Here is a 13,542-nt window from a genome sequence, read left to right as displayed (position 1 = left end):
GCCCCGCCTCCGCCCCGCTTAACTCCGACACAGAGCCGTTAGTAGCTGTTGGGGGGGTGAGAGACGGCGCACTGCGCATGCGCCACTGTTGCCCCACCGAGGTGCGTCTGTGACGGAGTCTTTTGGCAGCGCTGCCTGGGGAAGGTCGCAGGGAGGGTAAGTCAGCCCCAAGGTCCCTCCTAGCCCTCCTTGCAAAGACTCCACTGCCATAATAGGCTGAATAGGTGTGTGTGAGTGTGTGCACAGAAGGGGTTTTTGAGCCATGTTATATTGATGTGTGGTTATATTGCTTTATATATATTATATATTGTTTTAATGTATTTTAATCTTTATAAAGTACTTGGTTTTAGCATGGAATTTGCTTTTAATTGTTGTAGTAATTTGATTCTATTTTAGTATACTGTTTTCTGAGTCTCAGCCCTGGGAGAAGGGCGGATGAAAATAAATGCAATTAATAATAGTAATAGTAACAACTGAGCCACGGCAATCAAAGCAGTATGAAACTGCATTATTTTTGCAGTGCAGATGTTAAGAGTTTATCAGACAAGGGAAATTGGGAGTATAATCCAATGGCAATCCAAACGCAATCATGGGGCTTAATGTTATTGCGTGATAGACTACCACGCACAATGTCAGGCAATAGGAAGTCAGTCTGAACGCAATCGTGGGGTTTCACGTTATTTGGCGAGAGGTGATCACATGCAATTTGGGGCAATGGCACGCTATTTTGGGGCAATGGGGAGTCAGTTCGAGCGCAGTTCACATTCACGTAAATTCTCTGAACTAGCGAATTCACAGGAATGCGTTCTGGCCCCACTTTCTTTTCATTCGAAATTAAGAGGAATGCCTCCCGTGTGATCAACTCCGCAGGAAGAGGCTTCGCAGTCTGAGACTAGATAGGGCAGGATGTAAATAAATATAATCATAGTAATAATACATTTCTTTAAACTGTTTGCAGTGGGAGGAATCGAAACCAAGAGTATTGTTGTTTAGCTTTCACCTTGAAAACCAGGAAGTTGAAAAACTGTTCTTCTAGTTTTCTAGTTCATCCAGGCTGAGAGAGAAGTGTTTCTTGCCGAGACAAAACGATTCATGCAAGATGAGACGTTTTACGGGTGACTGCCCTCTTTCTCCTTCGCTTGGTCTTCCTAAAGAATTGAAAGACTTTAACATCATTTCTAAGGAATTAACCCACAAGGATTGGCAGCACTGGGGCAACTTTAAAGATTGAAAACACACTGCAGATATAATCCAGTTTGGGATTGCTTTAACTGCCCTGGCTCAAGGCTATGGGATTCTGGGATTTGTAGTTTTGTAAGACTTTGGCCTGTTACAGACTGCCAAAATAAAGCTGCTTGGGGTCTCTTTGGAGGTATGCTGTTTAAATGATGCATGGGTCCTAAGAGTCTGGAGGTCGCGCCAAAGCCACGCTCTATTCCTAAGCACTGGAGTGCAGCTTTGGTGCAGCTTCTGGATTCTTAGGATGCATGCATCATTTAAACAGCATACCTCCAAAGAGACCTGAAGCAGCTTTATTTTGGCAGTCTGTAACAGGCTTTTGTCAGAGAGCTGTAGGACCACAATAAACTACAGTTCCCAGGATTCCCTAGCCACCTCAAACTGGATTATTTCTGCAGTGTTTTTTAGACCAGAGTCAAAATATTAGATTTATTCCCCCCTCTAAATGACTTCTTGCACAAACATGACCCTCCCTCCCTGTTATGCTGTAATTTCTCTTTATTCTAATCAGGAAATCATCCTTTCCTTTCCAAAACAAAAACAGTGCTTAGGAGGTAAACCTCTAGCTGAATTCAGATAGAAACAAGTGAAAAAAGCCACTAGTTAGCAACCCAGCATCATTTCTTTTCAGTCTGCAGTCTTGCCATGCCTACCATGTTACACTGGCTGGTATCAGTAGTATAGGATTATGATTAGATATGTTCTCTGTTGTCCTTGTTGTTGTGCACCTTTGAGCCGTGAATGACTTATGGAGACGCTAAGGTGAACGTCGGGGTCAGAAAAGGCTGCAATCTATCTGTTCACCTTGTAGACAGAAAATGTCTAATTAACCATTTGTAAGCCACTCCAATAGCCTTTTGGCTGAAGAGCGGGGTATACATAATAATAATTGTTATTACTATTATTAGATTAGGTTTAGACTCAGAGGAAGGAGTAGTGAGGATCAGAGGAACATCAGCAACCTAAAATATGCAAAGGTCACCATGCTACTAGCAATTGAAAAAACCAAAAGACTTGGAACCATTACTGAAGTCAGAGGAGAGTGCTAAGGCAGGCTGATAAGACAACAAAAATAATGTTCATGGAGGATTTACATAAATCCAAGATGGATGACAAGGAAATTGAAATAGCTAAGGATTCCCCATACCTTGGATCATTCATTGGTAAGATTGGTGATTGCAGTCAAGAAATCAGAAGCAGACTAGGACTGGAAAGGGCAGCTATGAGAGAACTAGACAAGATCCTAAAGTGCAAAGATACACAATTAAACATTGTCCCAAAGTGACTATCCATGTCTGCAGATAACTCTTACTAACTGACCACTTTATCGTGGGCTCTTAAACTCTGCGGTCTCACTATGGAAATGTTTTTTCCTACGTTGGCCTTGGTATTCTTCTGCAGTTTTGTGATGCTTTCCTTGTGATAATTTATACAGAGAAGAATGCATTTACAGTATATATCATGAAAGAAGATTGTAATGGGAAATTAGCTATGTTTTGGGCAGCCTTTCTGCCTTTATTGAAGATGTCTGAAATTTCCTAAGAGAAATTTCCTAAGAGCTTGAAGATGCCCCTTCTGAGGACAGATTGGGGATGGCCAAAGAAGGAGTGGCAAAGAGCCGCTCCTTTTTGGGCTGGGAAAAAAGGTGGCTTTTCTTGCCATGGGCAGTTTCAAGCCACTCCGGCGGTGTGCAAGCGCCATGCCGCTGGAGCGCCCAGAAGCCAGCTCACGTCTGAGTGCCGGCACGACTTCCGGGCATCTTGGGGGCATGTGGCGTCTGTATGCCATGCCTCCAGGCCAGCTGGAAGTCAGCTTTTCATGCTGGTGTGTTTGCCCCCATAGTCATAATAGTTACTCCATAACCCTGCTAATATTTATGTTCAGGATTCTCTCACCCATCTGAATCATTCTGTGTCCTCAAATCCACCAAAGGTCTGGCATATAGGCCGCTTGCAGTTATCAGCCAACGTTCCCCTTCTCCCTGGATGAGCAATAAGCAGTTTTGAAGTGTCTAGATTGGAGCAATGTGGATTTTTCAGGGAAAGTAGAACTGGGAAATTTTCCAATATTCCAAACAATGTTGTGGGTTTTTCAGGCTATGTGGCCACGTTCTAGAAGAGCTTATTCCTGACGTTTCGCCAGCATCTGTGGCAGGCATCTTCAGAGAACGTAGATGCTGGCGAAACTTCAGGAATAAACTCTTCCAGAACGTGGCCACATAGCCTGAAAAACTCACAACAAACTATGGATGCCTGCCATGAAAGCCTTTGACTTCACAATGTTGATTTAGCTCATTTGATTTAAATATTACATTCAAACAGATTTAAATATCACATTCAAACAAAGCTTTATGTGAACATTATTTTAGTGGAATAATTGTATTTTGTAAAGAGAATAGCATATAAAGTTAACAAAAATGACTGCACATAGAAGAATACACATATATCTCAATATGTAGAGAGATCCTGTAGCTTTTGTAGACTTAAGTCTACTTGCTCAGATGCATGTGGTGCATTTGGTCCAAATTCATCTGAGGAAGTAGACTTGTCTATGAAAGCTCATGCTGCCAACTTCTTTCTTTAATCTAAGGCCTCTCTATGTACTGATTCTACAGACTAACATAGCTATATCTTTGAATTCTAGGTATATCTCAGTTCACAAAGTATGTGTTCCTGGACATGCCTTTTTTAACAGAAAATTTGGTAACATAGGCAGAAATAACGCCATAAAATAGGAGAGCAGTTTAACATGTTTGAGCAAACGTTTTATCCAATACTAACAATATGCACATATGACATGAAACAACTACAGCATATACTTGACTATACATCGGGAAATTTATGCCCCAAATGAGCTCCAAAATCCTGGGTAGATTTATACACAAGGCAATACAGTAATACAGTGGGGATCCAAGGACCCCCCCCCCCCCCCACGGATATACAAAACATTAGGACCTCAAGCCCCGTTCTTCCTAATGGCCACGCAAGGACAAGGACGCCTGCCCACCGTGTTCTCCTCCTCCTCTCCTGAGTTGTTCAACTTCTAGCAGCCTTAGAATCATAGATCTGTAAGAGACTGCAAGGGCCATCCAGTCCAAGACCCTGCCATGCAGGAACTCCAAATCAAAGCATCCCCGACAGATGGCCATCCAGCCTCTGCTTAAAGACCTCCAAGGAAGGAGACTCCACTACACTCCGAGGGAGTGTGTTCCACTGTCGAACAGCCCTTACTGTCAGGAAATTCTTCCTAATGTTGAGGTGGAATCTCTTTTCCTTCAGTTTGCATCCATTGTTCCAGGTCCTGTTCTCTGGAGCAGCAGAAAACAAGCTTGCTCCCTCCTCAATATGACTTCCTTTCAAATATTTAAACAGGGTTGTCATATCACCTCTTAACCTTGTGAGGAGGAGGAGAGGGAGGACGGGGGGAAAAGACAAGGCAACCTGCCCACCATGTTCTCCTCCTCTGCCGAGTCGTTCACTTTTGAGCAGTCTGGGGGCTTTGCCGGGAGGGCAGCCTTGTGAGGAGGAGGAGGAGGAGAACGCATTGGGCAGGTTGCCTTGTCTCTTTCCCCCATCTTCCTCCTCCTCCCCTTCACAAGGCTGCCTGCCTGGCAAAGCCCCAGGCTGCTCAAAGATGAACAACTCAGCAGAGGAGAAGGGAGGGAGGACGGGAGAAAGAGACAAGGACACCCACCCACCCACCCTCCTCCTCTTCACGAGGCTGCTAGAAGTTGAACAACTTGGCAGAAGAGGAAGAGGAGAACGCGGTCGGCTGTTGTGAGTAATTTACTTTTTTTTTTTGCTTATCCTCCCCTCCCAATTCCTTCAAGCCCTCCTATTTGCATCAGTCTTTTACATTGTGAGCTCATTTGTGCCTGTTGCACCCAATGGTGGTGCAGCTGCCATATTTTACCCTTGACGTATCCAGGGGTCATACCAAAATCCCCAATTTTGGCCCCAAAATGTACCCTCAACTTATACATGACGTCGACTTGTACTCAAGTATATACAGTAGGTCAGGTATGCTTTGGGAAGGAAAACAAAAATATTTGGAACCTTCTATGGTAATTAGTAACTGAAGAACCAAAGTATGAAACATAATAGTATAGGGGGAAAGTTGTGTTTATGGGGAAGATTTGTTTAAAGTACCTGTCTGTCAATTGTCTAAATATACCATTAAAATCCAAACAAATCTAGTTCATAATTTAAGTTTAGTTAGAAAGTTGTAGCTGACATAAATCTCTTGGATTGCACTTAGTGTTACTGTCTTATTTTTTCCCCTCTAGATATCCCTTCTGGTTCTCTGAAGACTTCAAAATCTGTCCTCATTTCAGGATGCATTTATTATTAGTTTCCCTCTTTATTGGTGTAGTTCCTTTCTCCAATAGTAATTCTGTTTATGCATCAGTACCTAGATTACTCCTGGTGTCTTTTGATGGTTTCAGGGCTGATTATTTGAAGAAATACAAACTTCCACATCTTCAGGATTTTATTAAGGATGGTGTATTAGTAGAATATGTTACCAATGCTTTTATCACAAAAACATTTCCAAATCATTATAGTATAGTTACAGGACTGTATGAAGAAAGCCACGGCATTGTAGCAAATGAAATGTATGATGTTGCTACCAAAAAAAGGTTTTCACAGTTCAATGACACTGATCCTTTCTGGTGGAACGAAGCTGTTCCTATTTGGGTAACCAACCAAGAGCAAGGGAACAGAACTAGTGCTTCTGCAATGTGGCCTGGAACTGATGTAAAAATTCACAATACTGTTCCTCATTTTTTTATGAAATATAATTCTTCAGTAAACTTTAAAGAAAGAGCAGAAAATATAATTGAATGGATGAACAGTTCCAATCCACTCGTCACTTTTGCTACTCTTTACTGGGAAGAGCCAGACGCAAGTGGACACAAATATGGTCCAGAAGATACTGTAAACATGAGTAAAGTATTGCAAGAAGTTGATAACCTCATTGGCTTGCTTGTTAAGAAGCTGAAGGCATCAAAACTGTGGGAAGAAATTAATGTTATAATTACAAGTGATCATGGCATGGCACAGTGTTCCCAAGACAGATTGATAAATCTGACTAGGTGCCTTGAACCTGGTAGTTACATGCTGATCGACAAGAGTCCAGTAGCTGCGATACTGCCAATTAGTAAGTATGTTTTAATCAATGTAAAGCTGTTATTCTGGCTTTTGGGGAAATGTTGTATTGTTTACAATCATTCTTGATGTTTAGGAGGAGACTTAGGATGTCTTCAAAACATGAGTGATAGATCTCCCAATCTTTTTCAGAACTTTTAAGTAAGCACAAGGTGGAGAGAGAGAAACTGCAAATATGTCCGTCTTTCATGGGTTCTATGTAAGCTTGAAGAAAAAGGCCAAATATCCAAATAGTTATCCATGTGGCATTGATGTTCATAGGCCACACATTTGAATATTGAATATTGTCATGAGCTCATGAGTTCATTGAATAAAAAAGAGTGGACATTTGTATTTCTAGTGCTGTAACATAGCAGGTTTTTTTAAAACAAAAACTTTCCAAAAAGAGTTGTAGAATTAATTTCCATTTGCCCCGTTAATACAATTTTCTTCACAATAGAAAGTAAAAGAAGAAGAAAAAAAGCACAGCTTGGAGCTAAAATGCCTGTTAGCAGAAAATACATGTATTGATACTGTTTTTCCCCATCCCATCTCTCTTACTAGTTGAATTTTCAGAGATGACATAGGAGTATGGTGTGTTAAGTAAAGTGATTCATTCCTAGATGTCTATTTAGGTCCTTATGATAAAGCCAATATATTCTAATAGTAACATGATTGTGATGGAAAGCATATGAAATAACTTTACATGCTTGAAGCTGCAAATTGAAATGCTGTAATGAGGCTTCTACTACTTCCTGTTCTTTAAGTATATTGAAAGGGGATTAAAATGTGTTCCATACTGAATGTCTGTATGGAGCATGGGATTTCTATGTTCAAATGACAAGATTTTAGACTGTGTACATCTTGTTTTGTTGTATTTTTCTTCAGATAAAACACATGTCTATAACTCAGTGAAAAACTGCAGCAGCCATATGAAAGCTTATCTTAAAGAAAGCATTCCAGAGCGATACCATTATCATCACAATAAGCGTATTCAACCCATAATTTTGGTGGCAGATGAAGGATGGACAATTGTTACAAATGAGAGTCTTCCAAAGTGTAAGTGTTTTCCTTTTGTGTACTTACCCAATTAGACAAAGTGACTCCCCTTCACATGGAAGAAACATAGCTGGACAGGGTAGTGTGATATTGTAGCCTTATGGAAACACATTTTTTTAAAAGCCCTAATGATCTTTTAAATCCACGTTGAGGTTATTAGAACTAACGAAATTACAACAAAAGGCTGCAAGTTTTTACCAGAAATCATCATCAGGTGATATGGGATTAAAAATTTTTAAAGGGGGGGCAAGAGGCAGAGAAATAAAAACCTTGTGCCTGTTTTTGTGGTTGTGGGGTCTTCATCCTAGTTTAGGGCTTGTCTACACAATTAAAATACTCCTCATCCCATTTGAATAGAATGCAATTCGCAAGCATTTGTCTGCAGTTTTTATTGGACTATCTGCAGAAAGCTGCAAAAAGGTGCACAGAAATGCACATTATCACATCTGTGGCCATCCATCTACTTCATATAGATTTGGAAGGCTGTGTGTTTTGGCACGTGAATAGATGCAAATTTGTGGGGGAAATTGAAGAAAATGAACCATTGATGTGAATGTGTGAAAATCTGCACAATTATGTGACTATTAGCCCATAGTCTCAAAATAGAGATGGCATAACTGAATGAATCAGTGGTTGGCTTCAGATTACAGCAGCATCTGTGTACTAGATTGGGAAAACCTTTTAATTTTTTTGTTTATAGCTTACCTGTTTCCTCAGCCCCGGTACTCGAAGTACCTTACAAAAATTAAAAGAAATACTGGCCTGTTACAGACAGGCGTAAAGTACGTCCCCGGGATGTACTAGGGCTAGGAAAGGGCGTCCATTCCGGACGCCCCTAACCCTAGTACGTCCTGGGGATTTACAAAATGGCAGAGCCCATTCTACGCGGGCACCACCATCTTGACGTTGTGGATGCATAGTGTCTGCACGTCGCGCGGCGCTAATGACATCACGAGTGTGCCATTGGCGCCTTGTGGCATCATTAGCGCGCCGAAAGAAGAAGCACCATTTTGGGGCTTCTTTTTTGCGGCGCCAAGGAGCCACACGGTTTGACCGCTGGGGCTCCTTGGCGCAGCAAATGACGGCGCTGGCAGACCGCCCGTTTTGGGCAGTCTGTAACGTGCCACAGTTAGGCATTACACATGGTTGCTCCCCCCTTGTTTCATCTAGGAATTACAGTATACTTTCAGACATCTGTAAGGATTAGGTTCATGGTGCTATATGTTGCACATTTAAGAAAACATCTACAGTAGTTGGTCTTTCATGGGTTGAGTTACTTTGTGTACATAAAAGAGTACTACAGCAGTGCAAGCTAGAAATAATATTAATTCAGACGAAGTGAAAAGATTTGGTTTGGAAAATTCTGAATACTTACAAGACATACCAAATTTTATCTGGAACGTTTTTCCTGGCTTACTCCTCATCAGTTATACAAACTAAGGCCCTGCCCATGACGTGCTAGGGTTGCCTCGGGGCGGCGCATGCACACGCCCCGCAATCCTAGCATGTCATGAATGCGCCACAGTTGCGCAGCGCCATACATACAGTGTGTGTAACTGTTACATCGGAGCTGCGCAGCTGCGACATTACAGCGCTGTCTTTGGGGCTTTGCTGCGCCGCAAGAAGGAGCCGCGTTTTGAGCTCCTTTTTTGCTGCGCAGCTGCGCCGTGCAATTTGTATCAATTTGTGCAGCAAAGAGAGGCGCCAAGGAAGTGCCTCTTCTGGGCGGTCTGTAACCCACCTAAATTGAGCTAAAAGAAAAATATTAAAATGTTTTTCTCGAGATTCTCTTGATGATCTGAGTATGCCTGAGGACACCAGAAACCTTGAGTAGGAGGCCTGGAGGTTAATGCAACCTCTCCATTCCCTCACTTGCTAGTGTTCTTCACCACATCACAATCAAATAGCAGAAAACAGCAGATTGTGCTTTCAGCATAAAAGGATTAAATTAGTGTAGTAGGCTGAGACAAACAATATGAAGCTAACTGTGTGAGATGCAGACATAATCTAGCATTTTCCTCCCTGCCTTTCCTCTCACTGTATCTTCTTAATCATAACCTACTTTCGACCAATTCTGACTAAAAAGCATATTATTCTAATTGTATGTACAAATAGTTAATACAGCTGCTGAGTTACGGCAGCCATGTCATGGCAGTTATGTCAGATAAACCATAGTCAACAGGCAATAACACAATGCAGGCTGTACATTGCAAAATGGGGCAAATACAGTTATTGGGGATGGAGCAACTCATCTGTGAGCAAACATGCAAGTTTTGCGGCTGTTTATAAAAGAAGGAAGTTATAGAAAAGATGATACAGATATGTAAGATTATGCATGGTGCAAAGAAAGTGGATAGTGTTTTCTTTCTCAGTACTGGAATGCAGTGTCATCAACTGAAACTGAACAATAGAGTCAAAGTGAAATGGTGTAGTTCACATGGCTAACTTGAATTGCTTGAAAAGAACTTAATGAGGGATAAAGAGATTAGTGGCATCTAGTGATTATAGCTACATATTCCCTCTAGTATAATGCACTATAAATCTCTGCAGGTTGACAACAACAATAAGAGCAATGCTAAGTACAGTTGGCTCTCCATATCCATTGATTCTGCATTCACGGATTCAATGGATGCATCCAGGACCCCCCGTGGACAGCAATCTGTGGGTGCTCAAGTCTCATTATATAAAGTGGCATAGTAAAATGCTGTCCTTTATATAAAATGGCAAAATCAAGGTTTGCTTTCTTGGATTTTTTTTTTTTAATATTCAGAATGGCTAGGCATTCCTGAACTATCTCTTCATCTATTCTGTTTTGCAATCCCCTTATTGTATCATTTGTTCTATTTTTACAAAATTAAGTATTATTTTTCTTTCCGTAGAAGACCAAGACAAACAGGTGTTTAGCAGTTCAGTTTTCCATCTCTTCCCTATAAGCATTTCATTGGCTTCTCCATGCAGTAGTCTTGCCATTTCCTTTTTCTTCCTCCTGCTTCGAATAGAGCCAGAAAGACCCTTTTTATTATTTTTAACATCTAGCAAGCCTGTGCTCATTCTGAGCCTTAGCTTTTATGACTTTCCTCTGCAAGTGCTGGCTGTTGGTTTGTTATTTTTCTTTCATGATTTCCCCTTTCCATTTCTGTAAATCTCAGCTCATCTGAGATTTAAACATTCCCCCTGGTTTGCCAAGCACTTCCCACTTTATTTCTTCATTGGAATTGATTGCAGTTGTGCCTTCAGTTTCTTAAGAAACTCGCAAGCATCTTCACTTTGAGCATTTCTGATCATAGGATCTCATTAGTGTTTCCCTAAACTTACTGAAATGAGCATTCTTCAAGTCCAAGGTGCATGTTTTATACATTTGGCTTCCCTAGTCTGCTGTATAATAAATTTGAGGAGAATGTGGACATCCCACCCAAAGTTTCCACTAGATCCACTCAGTTGACCAGTTCTTCACTATTGGTTTGAGAACTATTTTACAATACTTTTTGCATGAGTTGTAATTTTCATGTTAGCCTTGTTCTTTCTGGTGCTTGTTTATCCTGAAACTGGAAGTGTCCACTCTCCTCAATAGAAAAGACATATTTAATTTAAATATTAAGGTCCTGCCTTCAGGAACAGTAAGATGAGCTAACTCCATGCTAGACTATGCTCCCACCATTTGCTAAAAAATAAAAGCATAGTAAGTCCAACTTTGCTGTTCTTGTTACAGTGGGCTGGAACAGAAGGACCCAATAAAGAGGGCCGCACTTGCTCTGACGTGATTCATGCTGGGGCCTTAACAGCTTAATGCCAGGCTGCCACTGCGGTTTTTAACTGGGTCAGCTAAAGGAGCTGTATTTTACCACTCCTTTTTGGCATGTTTTGTTTGTAAAAGACACGGCCTCAGTGCAGTTTCCAGCCAAACTCGGGGCATGCATTATTTAAATGCTACACCCTGAATGCACCCGGATACCGGTTTATGTGGCCCATCTGTTTCGGGCCATTGACAAAAAGAAAGACTTATAGGCAACAGATGGATTGCAGAAGAGGACTCAGCCAGATTTTTATAGAAATGATACTAATGTTTAGTGTTTTTAAAGAATCCTCACTGCAATACAGTGCCAAAGTAGAATGTTGCCATTCACCTTTTACAGATGTAAAGATAAATTTGCAGCAGGTAATCCTAGCATGTGCAAGAAGAAACAAGGTGTGCTTCCTCTCTCCTTCAAAAACAAATAGATTTTATTATTAAAGAGATATGGAAAAGAATGAAGGTTATACATTGCATTTGCAACTTAAAAGCTTAACAGGCTGTAAATGTAATATTTGGGGAATTTTTTGTTGGGGGGGAAGCAGGCTTATGGAAGAGCTTTAAGATGTTGCAGATTCCTATTGCCTGAAATGGTGAAATAACTGTTCATTAAAGATTTCTAGCACACTTGCAATTGTTAGATTTTTTCATTTCTTTCCAGTAGGTGACCATGGCTATGACGATTCCCTCTCAAGTATGCATCCATTTTTGGCAGCTCATGGACCTGCTTTTCGCAAAGGTTACAAACAAAAGACAATGTCTACTGTTGATATTTATCCAATGATGTGTCATATCTTAGGTTTGACGCCTCAGCCCAATAATGGCACCTTGAGAAATGCCAAGTGTCTGTTAGCAGACCAGTGGTGCATAAATGTCCCTGAAGCCATTGGAATAGTTATTGGTGTCTTTATGGTGCTAACTACTCTGACGTGCCTGATAATAATCATGAAGAACAGAACACCTGCTCTGCCTCCATTTTCACGACTTCAGCTTCAGGAAGATGATGATGATCCACTAATAGGATAAAATGTACTGGCTTTTATCTTGAAAATTGGACATGATCACTTCAGTTACACTGGATAACATCTTACAATGCACTTTAATAATCTACCCAAATACTGCAGTAGAGCATTGTCACTATAAAATAAAAATGTTAAATAGAATGTGTTCTCAAATATAAGAACTCTTAAGTTTTCAGTTAATAAAATGGCAAGATTAAGATATTTAAATAGTAACAAATGATGCTGTTTGTCCACAATGAAGTATCTGGAGATACCTTAACTCCTAAATTTAGGTGCAAGAAATTCTTGAAGTTCTTTAATTGAAGTTCTTGGTGGTGGAAATGGCAATCCCACTTTGTATGAAGATGGGGAGGGAAGGCAGCTTTTACTCTGCTCTTTGTGTTCTGTTTGCAAAACAAAATAACTTACATCACTAGAAGCGCTGAGAATTTTGGGAATCAGGAAAACTATTCATTTATGTCCTTTCTGTACATAAACATCTTTAAAAAGAGTTCTGTGGAATGAAACTGCTTTCATAACTGCCAAATGATACAATCTCAGTGGACTTTAAAGTATGCATGGTCTTGACTTTCATTATAAAGAACTTCTAAACCCTATTGCAATTTTTACCAGTTTGTGTATTTTTGGGATACATTTATCTGTGCTACAAAAATTTGTTAACACTTTAGGGGTTCAAGGTTTAACTCCTGTATATCAGGGACTACTAGACAAAACTCAAATAAATGTAACCTTTTAGATTAATAGTCTTATTAGTTACTGGGCTTTAAGTAGCAGTTTACCAAATAAAATACCTTGAGATAATGCCTGTTAACACTTCTTAACATTATTCATTTTTGTGTTCCATGTAATGACCATGACTCCTGATTGAAAACTAGCTGAATTATATATACAACTCACAAGGATAAATCAGAGGTGATGATGGATTAGAAACTCAGGGAAAAGAGAACTAGTAAGATGTATCTTGAATTATTTATTCAAAGGAGCAGTGCCTTTTAAAGGATATTTATATTTGTATGAGCTGGGTTTTTGTGAAAAAGTTTTTCATAATTTTCAAGTTTATGAATTAAAAGATGCTGTTTGTATTTTGGTATCAAGTCTATTTTGTTAACTTTAGGCTACGATACTCTGATACAGTATATTCATTTTAAACCTGTTTTATTTTTAAAAGTAATATCAACGTTTAAAAAAAACCATGGGGTTGTCCTTTTCCATAATACCGTTGACCATTCCCTCTCTCCTGATCATTAGTAACTGGATAATAAAAAGAGTTGAACACCTAGCACCCTTG

At 40.2% G+C, this 13,542-nt stretch overlaps 2 protein-coding genes across 3 annotated transcripts in view; one reads left to right on the top strand and one right to left on the bottom strand.

Moving 5' to 3' along the window:
• LOC149313437 (bis(5'-adenosyl)-triphosphatase ENPP4-like) lies at nt 1–13,336 on the top strand. Of its 2 annotated transcripts, none has more exons than XM_089519108.1 (4): nt 1–156; nt 5,525–6,396; nt 7,272–7,442; nt 11,894–13,336. In XM_089519108.1, exons 2-4 carry the CDS (start codon nt 5,574–5,576, stop codon nt 12,256–12,258), a joined length of 1,359 nt encoding a protein of 452 aa, XP_089375234.1. In that variant the 5' UTR covers nt 1–156; nt 5,525–5,573; the 3' UTR covers nt 12,259–13,336. The 2 variants fall into 2 exon arrangements, with proteins under 2 accessions (XP_089375234.1, XP_089375235.1); XM_089519109.1 differs by having other exon boundaries at nt 1–224.
• Nucleotides 1,119–13,542, bottom strand: part of LOC149313436 (ectonucleotide pyrophosphatase/phosphodiesterase family member 5-like) — a 30,456-nt gene continuing 18,032 nt past the window's right edge. The window contains exon 3 of the mRNA XM_089519107.1: nt 1,119–1,148. Coding sequence (XP_089375233.1) covers nt 1,147–1,148 — 2 coding nt within the window. The 3' untranslated portion in view covers nt 1,119–1,146. The remainder of the gene's footprint in view (nt 1,149–13,542) is intronic.

Source organism: Sceloporus occidentalis, unplaced genomic scaffold (assembly GCF_023333645.1).
Source record: "Sceloporus occidentalis isolate IW3139 unplaced genomic scaffold, rSceOcc1.0.p SCAF_4, whole genome shotgun sequence".
In the NCBI taxonomy this organism is placed as follows: Eukaryota; Metazoa; Chordata; class Lepidosauria; order Squamata; family Phrynosomatidae; genus Sceloporus; species Sceloporus occidentalis.
The sequence above is the reverse complement of the archived record's forward strand: the minus strand, read 5'-3'. Positions and strand labels throughout refer to the sequence as shown.

What these genes read in the sequence shown, in the direction of transcription:
- LOC149313437 (XM_089519108.1), top strand. Translation starts at nt 5,574, where the DNA reads ATGCATTTATTATTAGTTTCCCTCTTTATTGGTGTAGTTCCTTTCTCC. An exon ending in AGCTGCGATACTGCCAATTA is followed by an intron (nt 6,397 to 7,271) that starts GTAAGTATGTTT and finishes ATTTTTCTTCAG; the next exon opens with ATAAAACACATGTCTATAAC. An exon ending in AAATGAGAGTCTTCCAAAGT is followed by an intron (nt 7,443 to 11,893) that starts GTAAGTGTTTTC and finishes ATTTCTTTCCAG; the next exon opens with TAGGTGACCATGGCTATGAC.